Consider the following 25379-nt stretch of genomic DNA (forward strand, 5'->3'; position numbering starts at 1 on the left):
ACTAGAACTGAACTAGAACTGAACTAGAACTGAACTAGAACTGAACTAGAACCGAACTAGAACTGAACTAGAACTCAACTAGAACTGAACTAGAACTGAACTAGAACTAGAACTGAACTTGAACTGAACTAGAACTGAATTAGAACTGAATAAGAAATGAACTAGAACTGAATAAGAACGGAACTAGAACTGAATTAGAACGGAACTAGAACTGAAATAGAACTGAACTAGAACTAAAATTGAACTGAACTAGAACTGAATTAGAACTGAACTAGAACTGAACTAGAACTGAACTAGAACTGCACTAGAACTGAACTAGAACTGAACTAGAACTGAACTAGAACTGAACTAGAACTGAACTAGTACTGAACTAGAACTGAACTAAAAATGAACTAGAACTAAACTAGAACTGATTTAGAACTGAACTAAAACTAAATTAGAACTCAACTAGAACTGAACTAGAATTGTGTTAGAACTGAACTAGAACTGAACTAGAACTTAACTAAAACTGTACCTGATTAATTAAAACTTGAGCTGGAATGAAGTCCACCGATTAATTCCCTTATTTGATTGATTGTTTAAAATAATGGATAATATCAATGAATCATAATTATAATAACTTTCAAAACTTACTTTTGTTGTGTTATAGTAAATACTGACTTGGAGACAATTCGTTTACCAGTATGCCAAATACGTCCTATATACTTCATGCGTTGTATGGCAATAATAGCCAAGGCTACAGTCCTAAAAGAACGAAAAAAAAAAACAATTTATTATTAAAACCCGTAGGTACTTTACAAAACCTTCTCATTTCCCAACTTACTTTAATTTCTTTTTCGGTTTTGTATTCTGCAACAAATGACCACCGTTAAAAGCTGCCAATGCCCTCTGCTCACTGTCCTGGTAATTTTGTAGGGATATCTTTAAATAACGTTTTTGATAAACCAAAGCCTTGCGATGTGATTCCACACGTAAGTAACGTCCTAGTAAGTGATTACAGCGCTCCTCTAACTCGCTTACACTGGCCGAGCCATTCAATTGAGATTCCAGCTCTTCGCATTTTCTTTGCAGTTGACGACGTTCTTCGACCAAATATTGTACTGTCTCAGCCATTTGTTTATTCTCTTGAGTATTTTCTGCCAGCAGAGTATTGATTTCTTTCATTTTCTGTAGAAATTGTTCGGGAACTGTGGTTTGTCCCTCACGCATGGCCAGATTTTGGTTGGCGTTAGCCAAAGCCTCGGCTAATTTGATTTCTCTTTGGGCGGATCTTTCCACATCGAAACGCAGTTGATTGATAGTTTTATTGAGACCTTCCTTTTCGGCTTCTAGAGAATAGAGTTGAGTTTTCAGTTCTTGTATTTCGGCCATCATTTGGGCATATTCTTTGTGTTGTTTTTCCTTGCGTGTAAAACGACGTGTTTCTGCCTCTTGCAGACTGGCTATGCGGGCTTCCAAGGATTCAATTTCTTGAGTTTGGAGAGTTAAACGTTCCTGTAGATGTTCAATTTCCATTTCAGCATTATCTTTGTCACGCGCTACTTTATCCATTTCACGCTTAAGTTTTTCACAATATTCGATTCTCTCGGTTAGTTCCTTTTCATAACGTGAACGTTCTCTTTCGGTGTTGCGTTGTAGGTCAGCAGATCTCTCACGTTCTCTTTCATTTTGGGCAGTTAATAGTTTAATTTCACTTCTTAGACGATCGGCAAGTTCAGACTCAAAGTCATTGAGTGATCTGGGAGATTTGCGTGGCGATTCTGTGGGTGATTTTAAAAGTGAAGAATTTCGACGACTATCGGTTCTTTGTAGAGTTGTTAGTTGCGTTTGCAAACGTTCACATCTTTCTCTTTCGATATCTAACTGTTTGTGCAGTTCATCTTCCTGTTCCAAGGCGGATTCCAAACGTTTACGCATGGCCTCTATGATCACCACATCTTGTTCTTGTACTTCTTGAGAGTGTTGCTTCTCTAACAGCAATTCTTGACGTATGTCTTCAGCATGTTCTCTCTCCACAGAGATTTGTGCTTTTAAAGCTTCCAATTGATTTAGCAACTCTCGTTCTCCCGTAAAGTTTTCATCATCTGTTGTTCCGGGATGCTCATTGACCACCGTTTTCTCTTGATGCGAGCGATCTAGATTATTCTCTTCCTCACTTTCTATGGCCTTTAAAATATTCGAGTCTAATTGTGCCGAGTAATTCAACTCTTTCTCCACCTGTTGTGCAATTTCATCCACTGAAAACTGTTTGGAACTATTGTCACTGTTTTGTTGTTTCAATTTCTCCACATCTTTTTCCAAATTAGTGATTTGTATTTGCAGTTCACCAATGGTATCCTCGGCTATAGAGAGTTTAGTACTTAAAGTTAAAAGTCTCTCATCTTTGGTTTTAATTTCTTGATTCAGTAATTCGATTTGTTTTTTACGATCTTCACTATCTCTTTGAACATATTTGCACTGCTCATGCGACTCACTGATGACCAACAGTTCCTTTCTTAGATTCTCTCTTTCCTTCATTTCATTTTCGGTATTTTTCAGCAATTTCTCTTCCATTTCTCTCAGCCGTTTGACCAGTGTCTCCTCACTTTCTTGGTAATTTCTCAAATTCTTTTCATTTTTGCTTAGCAGTTCCGTCTTTTCCTTTTTCAATTTATCCTGTTCTCTTAAGAGATCTTCAATCTCCAAGGATTTCTCCATAAGTTGCTGTTGCAGTTCTTTATTCTTCTTGCTCTCTGCCTGCAGACTCAACAATTCTTTTTGGCTATTGGCCAGCTCATCTTGCAGATTGGTCAATCTTAGTTGGGAAGAAAGCAAATAATCAGCACTCTTTTCTTTTTCCTTTTCTAATTCCTGGATCTTCTCTTTAAGCTCTTTGATTTCCTGCTCCAACTTATCTTTATCCTCTAGACGTTCCTGAGGAGTTTGTTTATTATCCGGAGTTTGTAAATTATTAGGAGTTTTCAACTTTGAATCTTCAGTCATGGCAGAGAAATTGATTTGTCTTGGCACTAAAGCTGGCGTAATTGAAGCTCCTGATTGGGCTGAACCCAATATATTAGGATCTTGGAAGTAGTGAGGATGATCAAAGGTATTGACCTGTTGCAAAGTAGTAAAGCCTGACAAATCCTCTGTACGTTTGTGTGTCAAATTCGCTACTACTCCTTTAGAAGTTTCCATGGTATTGTGCAAAAATCCTCCACTACCTTCTGGCAGCATCAGAGGAGAAGTTAAATTATGAGCTGCGGCCCTACGCACCACATCAGGTTCATCAAATTCTGTTATAGAAACTATATCACTGAGTGTTCTAGCACTTAGCTTAGTGCTAGCCTCTTCAGGCTTTCGGCCTGCGCCCACTGAAGAAGCTTGACTTATATCCAATACCGATTGTAATTCCTTTTCTTTGCTTTCCAGCTGTTCCTTTAAATGGTCGATCTCTTCATTTTTATCCGCCAACATAGTTTCCATAAGATCGGGCAGAGCTAATTTATTAATCATTTCATTTTTGATTTTATCCTTAAGCTTTTGATTTTCCGCCTGCTTTTGTTTCAGTTCATTTTCCAATCTCTCTAAAGCACTACGATCAGGTTGCTGCTCTACTGCCAGTTCTGCTTCTAAACGATCTATGGCCATTTTACTCTTTTCCAATTGCTGTTTCATAGTGGCAATTTGTTTGTCACGATTGGACAGTGTCTCACGCAGATTCTGCAATTCATTTTGCAGATCATGTATGCGTATGTTGAGATCGGAAGTGTTTGAGCGTTGCAGTTCTTCGGCACGTTGTCGTTGCTCTTCGAGTCGTGATTGCAAGGCGGAGATGCGCTGTGTTTGTTCTGACATGCGCTCTTGTAGCGATTCACGCTCATGCTGAAGTTCCTAAGGGGAAAGGGGAGAGAAAGAGAATAAAAAGAAATTATTTTATAATCAAATTTTGGGGGGAAAATATTGGGGCATAAAGGTGAAAGAGTGTTAGAAATAAAAAAAACTCTTAACAGTATTAGTTGCAATTTAGAACTAGTTTCGTTTACTTCTAGTTAGTTTTACTTCAACTCTAGTTAAGTTCTAGTTTTGTTCTAATTCAGTTCTAGTTTAGTTCTAATTCAGTTCTAGTTCTGTTTTAGTTCAGTTCTAGTTCATTTCTAGTTCAGTTCTAGTTCATTTCTAGTTCAGTTCTAGCTCAGTTCTAGTTCAGTTCTAGTTCAGTTCTAGTTCAGTTCTAGTTCAGTTCTAGTTCAGTTCTAGTTCAGTTCTAGTTCAGTTCTAGTTTAGTTCTAGTTCAGTTCTAGTTCAGTTCTAGTTCATTCATGTTCAGTTCTAGTTGAATTCTGGTTCGATTCTAGTTCAGTTCTAGTACTGTTCCTGTTTTGTTTCAGTTCTGTTCAAGTTCTGCTCTAGTTCAGTTCTAGTTCAGTTCTAGTTGAGCTCTAGTTCAGTTCAAGTTCAGTCATAGTTAAGTTCAAGTTCAATTCTAGTTTAGTTCTAGATCAGTTCTAGTTCAGTTCTAGTTAAGTTTTAGTTCAGTTCTAGATCTGTTCTAGATCAGTTCTAGTTGAGTTCTAGTTCAGTTCTAGTTCAGTTCTAATTCAGTTCTAGTTGAGTTCTAGTTCAGTTCTAGTTCAGTTCTAGTTCAATTCTAGTTCAGTTCTAGTTCAGTTCTAGATCAGTTCTAGATCAGTTGTAGTTGAATTCTAGTTCATTTCTAGTTCGGTTCTAGTTCAGTTCTAGGTCGGTTGTACTTCTAGTTCTAGTCAGGTCAGTTCTAGTTTTAATTTGTTGTTTATGTTTTAGATCTGTTCTTGTCCTATTCTGTTCTAATTCCGTACTAGTTTTGTTTTAGTTCAGTTTTTGATAATTTTTCTCCTCGTTTAGTTGAAATTTTCTTCAATTTTATTAAAACTCTTCCTCTTTTTCGTTTATCTAAAATCTAATTGAATTCAATCAGTTAAAAACTTAAAGAAAAGAAAAACAACAACGAGTTTAAAGACCTCAAACTATTTTCAATTATAAAAGATGCTCCCATTTAATTGATAAGACACTTTACAAACATTTATCATATTAAATGAATTTTATAAAAGAAGAGAAAAGATGAAGAATAAATTCAAAAATAAATATTATAAAAGAAACACTTTACAAATGGCATCAAAAAGATTTAATTAAAGTTTTATATAAACGAACTCTAGATGCATTGCTGAATGAACCTCCTCCACCAACAGTGCAAATATTTTCCAAATTTAAAGATAAATAAAATAATATTTATATTCATACGAAGCAGTAAAATAAAGAGTTCTTCAAAAGAAATATCTTTTAGAAAATGTTTGAGATCTTTTTTTTTATAGGAAATTTAAAGCAGTTGTTTTTCATAAACCATTACAATAGCAATGGGAAGTAAACCATTTCCCAGAAATAAAAAAGTGGAGCGACAGTCGTGTTCTTCATCTTTTATCTGTATTTTTTAACCGATTTTAAATAATGCTCGAAATTATGAGAAGCTTTAGAGAAATCTGAACAAAGCGGAGTAGTTTTGCTAAATTTCCCTTGGAAATGGTGTAGTCTATACTATACAGCAAGATAAACCAGCCACCGTCGTGCTCCTACTCATTCAATTGAAAACAATTCAATCAGTGTTTGTCGTTCTGTGCCATGAACATCACAAATACATACATATGTATCAATGTATGTATGTGTTGCAAGCAATATAATCAAAATACACTCATGCTCATATATAGAGACTCATCAAATGTCATGAACCCCATGGTGACTGATATTGCACTTTAGTGCAAAATAACACCATCAGATTTCTGATGCTCGGTTTTAGTTTTTGTTTTATTATATTAGTTTAGTTTTAAGTTATTTACTTGCGTTATATTTTTTAATGTTAAATAGAACAAAACAAAAGGCAAATGTATTGGCAGTTTCTTTTCAATTTGATAGAGATGAAACAAAAAGAAGAAAACAAAAAAAAAAAACAGGAAATATGAAATGAAACAAACAATTTAATACTTTAAACAAAAGGATTAAAGGGGTAAAAAAAAGAATAAAACGGATGAAGGACTTGTAACAGTATCTTTGACAAATTAACAATATTGAGTGTTGTAGTGGAAAGAGAGAGATAGATAGAGTGATAAAAATAAACTTTAAACTGAAGATAAAATCTAACAAAAATAAAAACTGAACTAAAACTGAACAAGAACTGAACAAGAACTAAACTAGAACTGAACTAGAACTGAACTAGAACTGAACTAGAACTGAACTAGAACTGAACTAGAACTGAACTAGAACTGAACTAGAACTGAACAAGAACTAAACTAGAACTAAACTAGAACTAAACTAGAACTGAACTAGAACTGAACTAGAACTGAACTAGAACTGAACTAGAACTGAACTAGAACTGAACTAGAACTGAACTAGAACTGAATTAGAACTGAACTAGAACTGAACTAGAACTGAACTAAAACTGAACTAGAACTGAACTAGAACTGAACTAGAACTGAACTAGAACTGAACTAGAACTGAACTAGAACTGAACTAGAACTGAACTAAAACTGAACTAAAACTGAACAAGAACTGAACAAGAACTGAACAAGAACTGAACAAGAACTGAACTAGAACTGAACTAGAACTGAACTAGAACTGAACTAGAACTGATCTAGAACTGAACTAGAACTGAACTAGAACTGAACTAGAACTGAACTAGAACTGAACTAGAACTGAATTAGAACTGAACTAGAACTGAACTAGAACTGAACTAGAACTGAACTAGAACTGAACTAGAACTGAACTAGAACTGAACTAGAACTGAACTAGAACTGAACTAGAACTAAACTAGAACTAAACTAGAACTAAACTAGAACTAAACTAGAACTAAACTAGAACTGAACTAGAACTAAACTAGAACTAAACTAGAACTAAACTAGAACTAAACTAGAACTAAACTAGAACTGAACTAGAACTGAACTAGAACTGAACTAGAACTGAACTAGAACTGAACTAGAACTGAACTAGAACTGAACTAGAACTGAACTAGAACTGAACTAGAACTGAACTAGAACTGAACTAGAACTGAATTAGAACTGAACTAGAACTGAACTAGAACTGAACTAGAACTGAACTAGAACTGAACTAGAACTGAACTAGAACTGAACTAGAACTGAACTAGAACTGAACTAGAACTGAACTAGAACTGAACTAGAACTGAACTAGAACTGAACTAGAACTGAACTAGAACTGAACTAGAACTGAATTAGAACTGAATTAGAACTGAACTAGAACTGAACTAGAACTGAACTAGAACTGAACTAGAACTGAACTAGAACTGAACTAGAACTGAACTAGAACTGAACTAGAACTGAACTGAACTGAACTAGAACTGAACTAGAACTGAACTAGAACTGAACTAGAACTGAACTAGAACTGAACTAGAACTGAACTAGAACTGAACTAGAACTGAACTAGAACTGAACTAGAACTGAACTAGAACTGAACTAGAACTGAACTGAACTAGAACTGAACTAGAACTGAACTAGAACTGAACTAGAACTGAACTAGAACAGAACTAGAACTGAACTAAAACTGATCTAGAACTGATCTAGAACTGAACTAGAACTGAACTAGAACTGAACTAGAACTGTACTAGAACTGAACTAGAACTGAACTGAGCCAGAACTGAACTAGAACTGAGCTAAAACAGTAGTAGAATTTAACTAGAACTAAACTAAAAATATTTTACTGTGTAGTTTGTTTCTTACTCTTCTTTTTTAAGTTGTTAAAGAAGTTGTAAAATCTAAATATTTATTTTTAAATCCCAAAGAATAGCAACTTGTTAATATGAAGAAAGTGTTATGTGATATAAAACAAATGTAAAAAATGTAACAATTTTACAAACTCAAATACTAGAAATTTTATACCAACAAATCTTTAATCCAGAAAACAAATACACAAACGATCTTGTTTATGAAAATAAAAATTTCTTCCCGTTTGTATATAGGAACGTTTAAAGGGAATTCGATTCGTTTTGTTGTTGCTGTTGTTGTATGGTTTACATTTTTCAACGATTACTTTACAACTTTACGTAATGAGATTAAAATAAACAATTTCATTTAGATGAATGGAAATAATTATTTTGTAATTCCATTAAAAGCGAAAATTTCAAATGAATAAAAATTAATTTTCTCATAATATTAAATTAAAAAAAAAAATAAAATTTGGGTTAAAAGTTGTTTTGTTGGCTGCATAATTAAATGGCGAATGTATGTATCCCTAAACAGAAGTTATTTTTATGCGTTCCCATTATGAAAATATACACAACAACGACAACAACAAAAACATATTTCTTAAAAATATGGATGGATGGACGGATGGATGAGTGTACGCTGAGAACTATGTTGCAAAACTAAAATAACATAAAAGTATGTGAACGGAATAGTTGAATACAAAATTTCATTTAAACTGTTTCCCTATGACAAACGAATTGATGTTTAATATTTCTTCTTGTGCACTCCTTTTTATACAAATGACGACATTACTTCTTCACTGGGAACTTTTGCTCTAAATTAAAGTGTAAATTTGAAAATTAAAAAAAACATATTAATACAAAAACAAGATACCACATTTTTTCTATATTTTTATATTATTATTTTCTTTCAAGTCTGAAAATCATATTTTATAAACAGACCGTCCGAGAACATTAAAAAATAAAAAAAGCAAAATTTAAATATAGTTAATATCATTTAAAAAAAAAAATATTTAGCGCGAAATGTGTTAAGTGACAGTTTTTGAATTTATCAATTAAACACTTTTGTTTTAGTCATTTTTTATGTAATTGATATATTTAAAATTTAGACACTTTTTCACTGATCACTGATTTGTGCTAAATCTTATGTTTCAGTTTTTCATTTATTTATTATTTTGTTTAATTAAGTGCAGCGAGTTAAACTACAAATTATTGAAAATTGTATAGTTCAGTTCTAGTTCAGTTCTAGTTCAGTTCTAGTTCAGTTCTAGTTCAGTTCTAGTTCATCTAGTTCAGTTCTAGTTCAGTTCTAGTTCAGTCTAGTTCAGTTCTAGTTCAGTTCTAGTTCAGTTCTAGTTCAGTTCTAGTTCAGTTCTAGTTCAGTTCTAGTTCAGTTCTAGTTCAGTTCTAGTTCAGTTCTAGTTCAGTTCTAGTTCAGTTCTAGTTCAGTTCCAGTTCAGTTCTAGTTCAGTTCTAAATCAGTTCTACTTCAGTTCTTGTTCATTACTAGTTCAGGTCTAGTTTATTTAGAGTTCTGTTCTAGATCTGTTCTAGTTCTGTTCTAGTTCTGTTCTAGTTCTGTTCTAGTTCTGTTATAGTTCTGTTCTAGTTCTGTTCTAGTTCTGTTCTAGTTCTGTTCTAGTTCTGTTCTAGTTCTGTTCTTGTTCTGTTCTAGTTCAGTTCTAGTTCTAGTTCTGTTTTAGTTCTGTTCTAGTTCTGTTCTAGTTCTGTTCTAGTTCTGTTTTAGTTCTGTTCTAGTTCTGTTCTTTTTCTAGTTCTGTTCTAGTTCTGTTCTAGTTCTGTTCTAGTTCTGTTCTAGTTCTGTTCTAGTTCTGTTCTAGTTCTGTTCTAGTTCTGTTCTAGTTCTGTTCTAGTTCTGTTCTAGTTCTGTTCTAGTTCTGTTCTAGTTCTGTTCTAGTTCTGTTCTAGTTCTTTTCTAGTTCTGTTCTGTTCTAGTTCTGTTCTAGTTCTGTTCTAGTTTTGTTCTAGTTCTGTTCTAGTTCTGTTCTAGTTCTGTTCTAGTTCTGTTCTAGTTCAGTTCTAGTTCAGTTCTAGTTCAGTTCTAGTTCAGTTCTATTTCAGTTCTAGTTCAGTTCTAGTTCAGTTCTAGTTCAGTTCTAGTTCAGTTCTAGTTCAGTTCTAGTTCAGTTCTAGTTCAGTTCTAGTTCAGTTCTAGTTCAGTTCTAGTTCAGTTCTAGTTCAGTTCTAGTTCAGTTCTAGTTCAGTTCTAGTTCAGTTCTAGTTCAGTTCCAGTTCAGTTCTAGTTTAGTTCTAGTTCGTTTCTAGTTCAGTTTCAGTTCAGGTCTAGTTCAGTTCTAGTTCTGTTCTAATTTTGTTCTAGTTGAGCTTGGTTGTCAAAAATTGTTTACTAACAAATAAATTTATAATATTAAAATTTGTGTACTAGAATCAATTATTTTTAATCGCCCAAATAATATAATTTTTTTCTAGCTCATTGAACCATCATATAATTTCAAAATTATTTCACTTTCACTAAACCTACAAAATTTATTGATGTCATTTGAAAATAAAAGAAAATCGTTTTAAAACACCAATTTGCATTTTCGATTTATTATGGCAGCTATTTTCCCAAATAATATTCAATGAGTAAATGTCAAAATATCTTAATGAACATAAATAATAAACATAAAGAAAAAAAAAACAATTTTTTTGGCAAACAAATTTCAATTATACTATTTAAAAAAAATAAATTTAACAAAAACAAACAATTGACATTAACCACAAGCGGCTGTATAACAAATAAGACAAACCTTCATTTAAATAGAAAAATTTTGGAATTGAACTTGAATTGTTGTGAATAATGAACAAAGAGGAAGTAAACTTACCCTGAACGGGCTCATTTTAAAAGTTACATGTTTTTGCAACATTTAGACACAAATAACAGTCTTAAACATTTATTTTAAATTCACATATTGAAAAAAATATTAAGAAATTTGTAATAATGATCGAAAGAACAAATTTAAACATAAAAAAACACTTGTTAATAAATTAATTGTAATTAATTGAATTGAAGTATAAAAAATTATATTAGCTGCTCACTACACAACGTTCTATGAGATACTAAATGGAAACAGATAAAATTATTTGAATATAGAGAATCTGAAAAGATCATTGTTATCACAAACAGCATTATAAAGTCTAAATAGCTTTAGCCCAGCCATTAACCATTTGAAAAACTTTCACCTTTTTCCAAACTTAAAGCAAAAAAAGTTCTTAAATCTAAAACTCACCACACATGCTGTTCTCATTTGTTGTATTTGCATTTCCAAATCTCTTATACGCTTAACAGCTGCCTCTTCTACTCTCGAGTGTTTAGACAATTTATCCACCACACGCTGAACACCCTCCATGGTTAGCGAATGCTGGCGTGGTGAGGGATGTACTGGTGAACCCTGTGGTGGTGTTACTATTGTGGTTAAAAGCGACTGTGTTGCTTTGCCCGCACCATGTACGGAAACATCTTCGGTTATACTTAAACTGCAAGAATTTGTATTTGAATGTATAGATTCTAGGTTTTTAGTTTTTTGTTCCAAGGTATTTTCAATGTCACGCAATTGTTCCACTACTTGATCCATAATGATACTTTGTTCGGCTGAGGGACGTATATTTTGTAATTTTTCTTCCAATTGATTGATGTGCACCTGATAATTTTGTTCAATTTCGGTTTTAAGACTTTGTACTTCACTTTGGAGGGTTTCATTGGAGCGGGATTGAGTGTTGATGAATTCCTCCAATTGCTGGAATGGAAAGATAAAGGAAATCGGTTAAAACATAATTTCTAAGATTCGAGGAACTAAGAAGACCTTATATTGAGATAGAACTAGAACTGAAACAGAACTGAAATAAAAAAGAATTAGAACAGAACTAGAATAGATCTAGAAGAGAACTAGAACAGAACAAGAATAGAAGTAAAACAGAACTAGAACAGAACTAGAATTCAACTAGAACAGAACTAGAAAAGAACAGAACTAGAAAAGAACAGAACTAGAAAAGAACAGAACTAGAACAGAACTAGAACAGAACTAGAACAGAACTAGAACAGAACTAGAACAGAACTAGAACAGAACTAGAACAGAACTAGAACAGAACTAGAACTAGAACAGAACTAGAACAGAACTAGAACAGTACTATAACAGAACTAGAACAGAACTAGAACAGAACTAGAGCAGAACTAGAACAGAACTGAAACAGAACCAAAACAGATCCAGAACAGAACTAGAACAGAACTAGAACAGAACTAGAACAGAACTAGAACAGAACTAGAACAGAACTAGAACAGAACTAGAACAGAACTAGAACAGAACTAGAACAGAACTAGAACAGAACTAGAACAGAACTAGAACAGAACTAGAACAGAACTAGAACAGAACTAGAACAGAACTAGAACAGAACTAGAACAGAACTAGAACAGAACTAGAACAGAACTAGAACAGAACTAGAACAGAACTGGAACAGAACTAGAACAGAACTAGAATTGAACTAGAACTGAGCTAGAACTGAACTACAACAAAACTAGAACCGAACTAGAACTGAACTAAAACTGAAATAGAACAGAACTAATATTGAACTAGAACTGAACTAGTGTTGAACTAGAAATGAAAAAGAAGAGAACTAGAACAGAACTAGAATAGAACTAGATCTTAACTAGAACTGAACTACAACAGAACTAGAATTGAACTAGAACCGAGCTAGAACTGAACTTAAACTGAACTAAAACTGAAATAGAAGAGAACTAGAACCGAGCTAGAACTGAACTTAAACTGAACTAGAACTGAAATAGAAGAGAACTAGATTCGAGCTAGAACTGAACTTAAACTGAAATAGAACTGAACTAAAACAGAATTAGAACTCAACTAGTATTGGACTAGAACTGAAATAGAACTAAACTAGAACAGAACTAGAACGAAACTAGAACAGAACTAGAACAGAACTAGAACAGAACTAGAACAGAACTAGAACAGAACTAGAACAGAACTAGAACAGAACTAGAACAGAACTAGAACAGAACTAGAACCGAACTAGAACAGAACTAGAGCAGAACTAGAACAGAACTGGAACAGAACTACAACAGAACTAGAATTGAACTAGAACATAACTAAAAAAGAACTAGAACTGAGGTAGAACTGAGCTAGAACTGAACTACAACAAAACTAGAACTGAACTTAAACTGAAATAGAACAGAACTAATATTGAACTAGAACTGAACTAGTGTTGAACTAGAACTGAAAAAGAAGAGAACTAGAACCAAGCTAGAACTGAAATTAAACTGAAATAGAACAGAACTGTACTAAAACAGAATTAGAACTAAACTAGTATTGGACTAGAACTGAAATAGAACAGAAATAGAACAGAAATAGAACCAAACTAGTATTGAACTAGAACAGAGCTAGAATGAAACTAGAATGGCATTAGAACAGAACTAGAACCGACCTAGAACCGAACTAGAACAGAACTGGAACAGAACTAGAATTGAACTAGAACTGAACTAGAATAGAACTAGAACTGAATAGAAACATTAGAATAATTACTTACCTTAACCTTTTCACCCATGACATGTTCATTGAGTGCCTTAGTCTCCACCTGGGTCTCTAGGTCTGAAATAATTTCACGCAATACAAAGATCTTATCAATGGAAGCTTTTAATTCAACCTCAAATTTGTCACGTTTTGTAGACGATTCTTGCAGCTTCTGGGTCAAATCACGGATTTGTGTTTCCAAGTTCTCAACCTAAATGAAGGTGACCAAAGAAAACAATAGATTTAAAATATTTACGTGAATTATTAAAATTAAAAAATATATATACTAAACAAATTTTGAATTAGTGACTAAAACAACTTACATTTAGTTTAAAACTTTTTTTGATTGTAGCGTGCAAAAATAAAAATTTTTGTTGTTAGTTAAAAGAAAATATATTTGTTGTTAGTGCTTTTAGTTAAAAAAAAAAACACAAAATATTTAAAAGATTTTGTTATAAAAGAAATCAAAATTAGTTGGACTAAAAGAAAAAAAAGACAGTGATTAATTTAATTTAAACTAATCACCCCTGCTAATAAGTAAATAGGCTGACAGATAGATTGTGTGTGTTAGACCCAGATAGTCCACGTTGGGGACTATTTGGTATTTGAAAATTTTTGTTTGTGTATTTTAGTTTTAACCTTGAATTCGTTACATTCGAAATGAAACAAAGAAAATTTTAAATTCTAAAAACTTTTCCTCCAAAATATTAAAACAAAAGATTATTGTGTGAAATATTTACAGCAGGTGTTCTTAAAATATACACAGTTTTCCTCTATTTGTTTATTTATTTATTTGTATTAACTTAAATGTTTATATAATTATAAATGGATATTAGCAAAATATCAAATAAAAACATAAATTGTTAATCAATTTACCAAAACAAGTTCAAAAGAAGTCATGCAAAATTAAGTTTAAGTTTAATTAATATAAAATAATAATTCCATAGAAAGAGTTTTACACTTAAAATTAAATAATTATAAATTAAAAAGAGCTTAAAAGCACATAAACAGAAAATTTGTAAAGGAGCTTTTATTAGAATTTTTAATTATATCTAGTTCAGTTCTAGCTCAGCTGTAGTTCAGTTCTAGTTTTGTTCTAGTTCTTTTCTAGTTCTGTTCTTGTTCTAGTTCTGTTCTTGTTCTAGTTTTGTTCTAGTTCTGTTCTAGTTCTGTTCTAGTTCTGTTCTAGTTCTGTTCTAGTTCTGTTCTAGTTCTGTTCTAGTTCTGTTCTAATTCTGTTCTAGTTCTGTTCTAGTTCTGTTCTAGTTCTGTTCTAGTTCTGTTCTAGTTCTGTTCTAGTTCTGTTCTAGTTATGTTCTAGTTCTGTTCTAGTTCTGTTCTAGTTCTGTTCTAGTTCTGTTCTTATTCTGTTCTAGTTCTCTTCTAGGTCTGTTCTAGATCTGTTCTAGTTCTATTCTAGTTCTGTTCTAGTTCTGTTCTAATTTTGTTCTAGTTCTGTTCTGTTCTAGTTTTGTTCTAGTTTTGTTCTAGTTTTGTTCTAGTTCTGTTCTAGTTCTGTTCTAGTTATGTTCTAGTTCTATTCTAGTTCTGTTCTAGTTTTGTTCTAGTTCTGTTCTAGTTCCGTTATAGTTCTGTTCTAATTCTGTTCTAGTTCTATTCTAGTTCTGTTCTAGTTTTGTTCTAGTTCTGTTCTAGTTCTGTTCTAGTTATGTTCTAGTTATATTCTAGTTCTGTTCTAGTTTGGATCTGGTTCTGTTCTAGTTTTGTTCTAGTTCTGTTACAGTTCTGCTATAATTCTGTTTTAGTTCTGTTCTAGTTCTGCTCTAGTTCTGTTCTAGTTCTGTTCTAGTTCTGTTCTAGTTCTGTTCTAGTTCTGTTCTAGTTCTGTTCTGGTTCTGTTCTGGTTCTGTTCTAGTTCTGTTCTGGTTCTGTTCTGTTCTGGTTCTGTTCTGGTTCTGTTCTGGTTCTGTTCTGGTTCTGTTCTGGTTGTGTTCTGTTCTAGTTCTGTTCTAGTTCTGTTCTAGTTCTGTTCTAGTTCTGTTCTAGTTCTGTTCTAGTTCTGTTCTAGTTCTGTTCTAGTTCTGTTCTAGTTCTGTAATAGTTCTGTAATAGTTCTGTTCTAGTTCTGTAATAGTTCTGTAATAGTTCTGTTCTAGTTCTGTTCTAGTTCTGTTCTAGTTCTGTTCTAGTTCTGTTCTAGTTCTGTTCTAGTTCTGTTCTAGTTCTGTTCTAGTTCTAATTCTAGTTTTAGCATTATTTTATTGTAAAAATTATTTAAACTACTCACTACAAAAGCTTTCCAATGATATAAATACGCCATCAAACTACCTAACTTAACTTTAAAGCTTTTAACGAATATCTGACAGTGCTTTTAAGCTTAACAAATGAAAATATATACAAAAAATTATAAAGATAGATAAATTGTATAAATAACTTTAATAAAATATATGAAATACATACAAAACAAAATATATATATGAAAAAAATTAAACCTAAAAACCTTAAATGAACGACTGTTCCCACTTCCTATAAAACTTCGCCAAGAGATACTGATTATGAGAGAATGTCTTTTCAAAAAGCTTTAGGAAGTGGAAACTTCACCAATTTTTAAGTAAATAAATAAAAAATCCAAATCAATTCAAATAAATAATAATAATAAAAATCAAACTCTTGACAAAAGAAGGCAAAACAATGAAACCATAACCAAGAAAAGAAAAACAAGAATCCATCCCAATTTAGTTGAAAGTATAAAAAAATAATAATGAAAACCAAACCAAAAAACGTAAAGTTGCTTCAAACCATAAACATTTTTTTGTTTTTGAAGTACAAAATTAAAGTAGACTCACCTCCTCAGAGGCATTAGCATAGGAGCTGCGTTCTTTTTCTTTGTCTCTTAATTGTGCTTTTAGATTTTCGATTTCCTTCATAAATTCATCACGTTCCTGTTCACGTTCGGCGGCCTGTTCATCCAGAAATTGACGAGTGGCCTTTAATTGCTTATCGGCCGTTATTATCTGAGATTTTTTGTTTGTTTAAGTTTTGATATATAAATAATTTTTAATATATAAATAAGAAATACTTAAAGATTTCATAAAACTAAGATTAATAAAAATACTTAACTCGTAATTTAACAGAAAAGCAATAATGATACTGAATATGTTTTAAAATATTTACAGTGTGGAATTATATTTGATCCCAAAAAAACAAATTAATTTCTCTAGAATTATATTTGATCAACAAACAGAGTTTAAAGACGAGATAATTGCTGTTTTCTCTAGGAAAATTGGAAGATCAGTTACTGCTCAACAAGTTTTCTAAAGAAATATTGGGAGATCAATTACTGATCTATAAGAAAAGTATGATCAGTTACTGATCATTAACTTTTCTAAGGAAAAGTATATGATCAGATACTAATCATGAACTTTTCTGTAGGAAAAGTTTGATCAACTACTTATCATGAACTTTTCCATTGAAAAAGAAAGATCAGTTACTGATCATGACCTTTTATATAGGAAAAGTATATGATCAGAACTAGAACTGAACTAGAACTGAACTAGAACTAAACTAGAACTGAACTAGAACTGAACCAGAACTGAACTAGAACTGAACTAGAACTGAACTAGAACTGAACTAGAACTGAACTAGAACAGTACAAGAACAGAACTAGACCAGAACTAGAACAGAACTAGAAATGAACTAGAACTGAACTAGAACTGAACTAGAACTGAACTAGAACTGAACTAGAATTGAACTAGAACTGAACTAGAACTGAACTAGAACTGAACTAGAACTGAACTAGAACTGAACTAGAACTGAACTAGAACTGAACTAGAACTGAACTAGAACTGAACTAGAACTGAACTAGAACTGAACTAGAACTGAACTAGAACTGAACTAGAACTGAACTAGAACTGAACTTGTACAGAACTAGATCCGAACTAGAACTGAACTAGAACTGAACTAGAACTGAACTAGAACTGAACTAGAACTGAACTAGAACTGAACTAGAACTGAAATAGAACTGAACTAGAACTGAACTAGAACTGAACTAGAACTGAACTAGAACTGAACTAGAACTGAACTAGAACTGAACTAGAACTGAACTTGTACAGAACTAGAACTGAACTAGAATAGTACTGAACAGAACTAGATCCGAACTAGAACTGTACAAGAACTAAACTAGAACTGAACTAGAACTGAACTAGAACTGAACTAGAACTGAACTAGAACTGAACTAGAACTGAACTAGAACTGAACTAGAACTGAACTAGAACTGAACTAGAACTGAACTAGAACTGAACTAGAACTGAACTAGAACTGAACTAGAACTGAACTAGAACTGAACTAGAACTGAACTAGAACTGAACTAGAACTGAACTAGAACTGAACTAGAACTGAACTAGAACTGAACTAGAACTGAACTAGAACTGAACTAGAACTGAACTAGAACTGAACTAGAACTGAACTAGAACTGAACTAGAACTGAACTAGAACTGAACTAGAACTGAACTAGAACTGAACTAGAACTGAACTAGAACTGAACTAGAACTGAACTAGAACTGAACTAGAACTGAACTAGAACCTGAACTAGAACTGAAATAGAACTGAACTAGAACTGAACTAGAACTGAACTAGAACTGAACTAGAACTGAACTAGAACTGAACTAGAACTGAACTAGAACTGAACTTGTACAGAACTAGAACTGAACTAGAATAGTACTGAACAGAACTAGATCCGAACTAGAACTGTACAAGAACTAAACTAGAACTGAACTAGAACTGAACTAGAACTGAACTAGAACTGAACTAGAACTGAACTAGAACTGAACTAGAACTGAACTAGAACTGAACTAGAACTGAACTAGAACTGAACTAGAACTGAACTAGAACTGAACTAGAACTGAACTAGAACTGAACTAGAACTGAACTAGAACTGAACTAGAACTGAACTAGAACTGAACTAGAACTGAACTAGAACTAAACTAGAACTGAACTCGAACTAAACTAGAACTGAACTAGAACTGAACTCGAACTAAACTAGAACTGAACTGGAACTGAACTAGAACTGAACTCGAACTAAACTAGAACTGAACTAGAAGTGAACTAGAACTGAAATAAAACTGAACTAGAAAATTATGATCAATGACTGATCATGAACTTTTCTATGGAAAGTATGGTCAGTTACTGTTCATAAACTTTTCTACAGGAAAAGTATGATCAGTATTTGATCGCGAACTTTTCTATAAAAAATAGAATCAGTTACTAATCATTTTTATTCAAAAAATGTACTATACAAAAATTTTAGATTTTTGCTGTAGATCTTGTCTAGATCGTTTTCAATTCTCAAACTACATTTGTTTTGCTAGTTATTACATGACATGCTTAAACTTTTTCATTACGATATTTAATTTTTGCAACATTATTTACAAAACTACTTGAAACTTTTCTTCATTAAAAAGTAAAAAAAAAAACATACCTGAGATTGCAAATCCTCACGATCTTTTTTACTGCATTCCACGACTTTGTCACCCTCACGACAGAAATCTTCAATCATTTGTAGCAGCTGAACAGTAGAATCATTATTCTGTTGTTTTTGTGTAGGAGTCGATAGAATATTTCTTGCCTTTTCCTGCAACAAAGCAAAACTGGAGGAAGAATGTTCGGAATGGGATAAACGTTGTGGAGATTTCATAGAACCCAAGCCATAACCTTCATTATATTCCACATTATTTAAGGAACTTAAATGTGACAGCTGATCTCTTAAATGCTGCAACTCTTGACCCAAATCGGAGTTACGTGATATGGTATGATCCAATTCTTGTTGTAAACGTAAACGATCATTTTCAGATTTAACCAAACGATTTTTTAATTCCACCAATTGGAAATTTAATTCAGAAGCATTGTTAGTACTGCAGGAATTATTATCCAAATAGAATTTATTTAGATCGGGTGGCAGAGAAGTAAGATTTTGAGCTTGTTGTATCAGAGAAGATTGGTGAGTGGGTAATTGTTGCTCATTTAGCGAATTAACACGTATAAATTTACGTTGTTGTTGTTGCATTTTCAAACCATCCTCTTGTTCACTATCATGTTTCTCACGTTCACTAGAGAAACTTTCTCTTCTCTCTTTACTGTCATGTTTCTTAACCACCTCCTCCGATAAATGCAACAGGAAAGAAGCTTCTGATCTTAAACGTTCTAAACAATCTTTAAGATCAAAATCTTCACTAGTATCAGCATTTTTCTCATTAACATATTGTACTAAACTAGGATCTTCTACTACTTCCAATAGACTTTGTACATCTGGTATCATACGTAATTTACTGGTATTTAACGTATCATTTAGCAGGGAAGAATTGAGAGTAAAATCCTCGAGAGTATGTTCTTCTAGAGTACGATTACAGGATAGAAGACGTTGTACTTCTTCGGCTAAGTTTTCGGTTAAATCATTTTCACAATTCGCTACACATTTTAGCAATTCAGATAGTACTTGTCTGAAGGCCTTTGACAACTCACGCAAACTATCACGTTCACTAAGTAGTTTATCAAAATCGCGTACAGAATCAAACGTGGAATGACGTTTGTTCTTGCGATTTAGTTGTTTTTCATAGTCTTGCTTTAAGCGAGACATCTGGAAAAAGAGAGAGGGAGAGAACAAAACATAAATTATATAAACAGTGAAATATTTACAAAAAGAGAATCTGATCACACACTTTTCCCATAGAAAAGTTGTTTATCACAAACTTTTTCTATAGAAAAGTTGTTGGTCAATAACTGTCCATACTTTTTATAGAAAAGTTGTTAATCAGAAACTGATTTTTTAAAAAGTTATTGATCAGCAACAGATCACACTTTTTTCTATAAAAAAGTAGTTGATCAGTAACTGAACAAACTTTTCTCTATAGGAAAGTTGTCGATCACACTTTTTTTATAGAAAAGTTGTTGATCAGTAACTGATTAAACTTTTTTCTGTAGAAAAGTTGTTGATCAGTAACTGACCAAACTTTTTTCTGTAGAAAAGTTGTTGATCAGTAACTGATCAAAGTTTTTTCTGTAGAAAAGTTGTTGATCAGTAACTGATCAAACTTTATCTATAGAAAAGTTGTTGGTCAGTAACTGATTAAACTTTTTTTATAGAAAAGTTGTTGATCAGTAACAGATTATACTTGTTTCTATAGAAAAGTAGTTGATCAGTAACTGACCACACTTTTTTCTATAGAAAAGTTGTTGATCAGTAATTGATCACACTTTTTTCTATAGAAAAGTTGTTGATCAGTAAATGATCACACTATTTTCTATAGAAAAGTTGTTGATCAGTAACTGATCACACTTTTTTCTATAGAAAAGTTGTTGATCAATAACTGATCACACTTTTTTCTATAGAAAAGTTGTTGATCAGTAACTGATCACACTTTTTTCTATAGAAAAGTTTTTGATCAGTAACTGATCACACTTTTTTCTATAGAAAAGTTTTTGATCAGTAACTGATCACACTTTTTTCTATAGAAAAGTTGTTGATCAGTAACTGATCACACTTATTTCTATAGAAAAGTTGTTGATCAATAACTGATCACACTTTTTTCTATAGAAAAGTTGTTGATCAGTAACTGATCACACTTTTTTCTATAGAAAAGTTGTTGATCAGTAACTGATCACACTTTTTTCTATAGAAAAGTTGTTGATCAGTAACTGATCACACTTTTTTCAATAGAGACTTTGTTGCACATGAACTAAAAAGTTGTTGATCAGTAACTGATCACACTTTTTTCTATAGAGGATTTGTTGTTCATGAAATGATCACACTTTTTTCTATAGAAAGTTGTTGATCACACTTTTTTCTATATAAAAGTTGTTGATCAGTAACTGATCACACTTTTTTTCTATAGAAAATTTGTTGATCAGTAACTGATTACATTTTTTTCTATAGAAAATTTGTTGATCATTAACTCATCACCCAGAAAAGTTGTTGATCAGTAACTGATCACACAGAAAAGTTGTTGATCAATAACTGATCACACAGAAAAGTTGTTGATCAGTAACTGATCACACTGAAAAGTTGTTGATCTGTAATTGATCACACAGAAAAGTTGTTGATTAGTAATTGATCACTCAGAAAAGTTGTTGATCAGCAACTAATCTCGCTTTTTTCTTTAGAAAAGATGTTGATCATTAACTGATCACACTTTTTTTTCATAAAAAAAGATGTTGGTCAGTATTGATCACATGAACTTTTCCTATAGAGAAATTGTTGATCAGTTAGTGATCACACATTTTTCTAGCAAAAAAGTTCTTGATGAGTAATTAATCACACAATTTGTTTTTCTACAAAGGTAATTGATCATAACACGATCACATTTCTTTATTAACTTACCTCATCAGCATGTTTAATTTGTAATTGTGCAATTTCCAATTGACTTTTTGCTGTAAATTTCTCTCTCAATAATATTAATTCTTTAGGCCAATGTTGATCATCAGTTGTTGATTCCGATAATAAAGTCTGTAATGGTTGAAAGAAAGAAAAAAAACGATTTAATATTAAAACGGAAATGCAACAAAATAAATAAATTATAGAAAAATTTTAATCCCATAAAAGTTTATAGTTTTTACAGTAAAAATAATATTATTTTTAGTTGTTTTAAATTTGTTTTTTCTTTATATTTTTATACAACAAACAGCTGAAAGAAAAAAAACAAAAGTTTTTTTTATGTGGCAGACTGTGAAATTGTTTCTGGATAGAAAAATGGGAATATTTTTTTTTGTATTTGTAATGATCATCATGACGGAAATGTGTGTAAAGTTTTGATTGGACAAGAGATGTATGTGTGTAGGAATTGTTGGAAGCTTTTGCTGATAAACATATGAGTTACATATGGTGTTGTTGGAATATTAGAAGGGATTTAAGAAGTGATATTTGTGTGATAGTTAAGAAAAAGGGCTATAAAATACTTTTATAAGTTTTTAATAGTTTAAAGTGTTGCAATTGCTTCTAGACTTAATAAAATAGAGAAGTTTTTCAATTGTTTAACTAAAGATTTTGTGAAAAGTGAAAAGTTTTTCATGGTTTTATGATAGAAGTTCACATGAGCTATTATATAGCAAAATATCTTTCAAATCCCGTAATATATAGTTTTGCTAAGGACCCTCAAACTTTTAATAATTTAAATTTTTTTATATTTTTTGAATTTATTTTCAAATCTCTCTAAAATAGAGTTTTTATTAAAAAGTGGGAAGTTTTTCTGGGTTATATGAAAGCCGATTACATTAGCTTTCATATCGAGAAATATCTTTCAAATCCTCTTATATATAGTTTTGCTAAGGGTCCTCAAACTTTGAATAATTTAAAATATTTGGAAATTTATTTTATAATTTTTGAATTTATTTTCGAATCTCTCTAAAATGGAACTTTTGTTTAAAAGTGGTAAGTTTTTCTGCGTTATAGGAAAGACGATAACATTAGCTTTCATATGGAGAAATATATTTTAAATCCCCTAATATATAGTTTTGCTAAGGGCCCTCAAACTTTGAAGAATTTAAAATTTTTGGAAAATTTTTATAATTTTTCAATTTATTTTCAAATCTCAATGGAGTTTTTGTTAAAAAGTGGTAAGGTTTTCTGGAAAGATCCCCTAATATATAGTTTTGCTAAGGGTCCTCAAACTTTAAATAATTTAAAATTGTTTATAATTTTTGAATTTATTTTCAAATCTCTCTAAAATGGAGTTTTTGCTTAAAAGTGGTAAGTTTTTCTGGGTTATATGAAAGCCGTTGACAATAGCTTTCATATCAAGAAATATCTTTCAAATCCCCTAATATATAGTTTTGCTAAGGACCCTCAAATTTTGAATAATTTATTTTTTTTTAATTTTTATAATTTGAGGATTTATTTTCAAATCTTTGTAAAGTGGAGTTTTTATTAAAAAGTGGGAAGTTTTTCTGGGTTATAGGAAAGCCGATAACATTAGCTTTTATATCGAGAAATATCTTTCAAATCCCTTAATATATAGTTGTGTAAAGGGCTCTCAAACTTTGCATAGTTTCAAACAAATTTTAAGATTTATTTTAAAATCTTTCAATATTTTCGGTTTTGTTAAAAAGTGTTAAGTTTTTCTGGGTTATACGAAAGCCGATAACATTAGCTATTATATAGCAAAATATCTTTCAAATCCCTTAATATATAAGTTTGCTAGTGGTCCTTAAACTTTGCATAAATTCAATGTTGTTGAAAATTTTTAAAATTTAAAATATTTTCAAATCTTTCAAAATTGGCGTTTTTGTTAAATAGTGTTAAGTTTTTTCTAGGTTATGCAAAAGCCTATAACATTAGCTTTTATATAGCAAAATATCTTTCAAATCCCTTAGTATATAGTTATGCTAAGGACTCACAAACTTTGAATAATTTAATTTTGTTTTTTTTTTATTTTTGATTTTATTTCAAATCTCTCTAATATAAAGTTTTTGCTAAAAAGTGACAAGTTTTTCTGGGTTATATGAAAACCGATAACATTAGCTTTTATATAGAAAAATATCTTTCAAATCTCTTAATATATTGGTTGGCTAAAGGCTCTCAAACTTTAAATAATTTGTTAAAAATTTTTATAATTTTCGATTTTTTCAAAACTTTCAAAATTGAAGTTTTTGTTAAAAAATGGAAAACTTTTCTTAATTATATGAAAGACAATGACTTTAAGTTATAATAAAAGCAAACATTTATCAAATCCCTAAATATATGTTCTAGCTAAGGGACATCAAACTTTAAACATTTTTAATAATTTTAAGATGTTTTTGAACATTTTTCTTTCCTATTTGTTTTGCACTAATACCCGCTGTAAATGGTTAATTAATATAGATTTTCCTTTCTTTATAAAACGCCATTAAAGAAAATTTTTAAATATTTTTTAAAAACACACAAATTAAATTAAACAAAGATGTCAATCAACAGCTCTCTATATATAAAAAAATCTTATAAAAATCAAAATCCAATTAAATAATAAGCCAGTAAAATGTCGATGCCTTCAATCAGGGTCAAGTTTATGGTTAAATTTTCTAAAATCCATCAAACACTTTTCAATAGGTGTGCGGCCAATTTGAAATTTAGACGCCGTTAAAAATTTTCAAATTCATAACGTCTAACTGTCCATCATTCAATCTAAACAAACTAATAAACATCATCATATAATAAACATTTGTTATTATTTATCACATAAATCAATTTCAATTTAATTTTGTTTAAAGTAAATTTGCGTTTTTTTTTCTCTTTTTCCTCAAAATCTTTAACAATAATAATAATAAAAATTTATATTATTAGAAACTCTTTTGTCATATAAACATTTATAACAAAGCCAGCGGCAAGACTCCAAATGTAGTTCAGAAAAAAAAAAATAACAGAACTTTTAATTAAAAAATGTGCTGATGGATGACCCACAAAACTCAAAACTACTACTTCAACATAAATATTTGAAAATGGAGGCGCGCAGCCATATTTCTACACATGTTTTCTAATGTTTAGTTGGAAAATTTATTTAATTTACATATGTTTTATTTCTTTTATATAAACATTAAACGTCAAATAAACTCTTTACAACAAAAAAAAAGGAACTTGACAGGTAGTTTGGATTTTAAAGTGTCAAATATTCTTAAGACACTTGAATAGGGAAAGAAACTTTAAGTCACTATTAAAAGAAATCTATACTAAAATAGGTCTGTTTATTTGAATTATATACATTTTCAAAACAAAACTCCTTTTCTGAGTACCAAAAAGTGTTTATTTAAAGTATTGTCAAATATATGATATTTAACATAACTTTCCCTACAGAATGAATGTCAGAATCTGACAAACTTTTTGTATAGAAAAGTGATAAATTTCAGAAAAACTTTTTCTATAGATCGGAACTGGAACAGAACTAGAAATGAACTAGACTTGAACTAGACATGAACAAGAACTGAACTAAAAGTGACGTAGACCTGAAATAGAACAGATAATGAACTGAACTAGGCATGAACTAAAACTGGACTACAAATGAACTGGAACTGATCTAGAAAAGAACTAAAACTGAACTAGAACAGAACTGAACTAGAACTGAACTAGAACTGAACTAGAACTGAACTAGAACTGAACTAGAACTGAACTAGAACTGAACTAGAACTGAACTAGAACT

At 31.3% G+C, this 25379-nt stretch overlaps 1 protein-coding gene across 9 annotated transcripts in view; it reads right to left on the reverse strand.

The window, feature by feature from the left end:
* Nucleotides 1-25379, reverse strand: part of LOC111683631 (A-kinase anchor protein 9) — a 49432-nt gene that overhangs the window by 4131 nt on the left and 19922 nt on the right. For 2 of the 9 annotated variants that reach the window (XM_046952713.1, XM_046952717.1), the window contains 7 exons: nt 21596-21721; nt 18701-19855; nt 16071-16238; nt 13280-13474; nt 10978-11484; nt 824-3873; nt 634-744 (listed from right to left, as the gene is read on the reverse strand). In XM_046952713.1, coding sequence (XP_046808669.1) covers nt 634-744; nt 824-3873; nt 10978-11484; nt 13280-13474; nt 16071-16238; nt 18701-19855; nt 21596-21721 — 5312 coding nt within the window. Of the gene's footprint in view, nt 1-629; nt 745-823; nt 3874-10977; nt 11485-13279; nt 13475-16070; nt 16239-18700; nt 19856-21595; nt 21722-25379 lie in introns of those variants that run through there. The other 7 variants (XM_046952719.1, XM_046952716.1, XM_046952715.1 and 4 more) reach the window with 4 other exon arrangements.

This window comes from Lucilia cuprina, chromosome 5, assembly GCF_022045245.1.
Source record: "Lucilia cuprina isolate Lc7/37 chromosome 5, ASM2204524v1, whole genome shotgun sequence".
Taxonomy (NCBI): domain Eukaryota; kingdom Metazoa; phylum Arthropoda; class Insecta; order Diptera; family Calliphoridae; genus Lucilia; species Lucilia cuprina.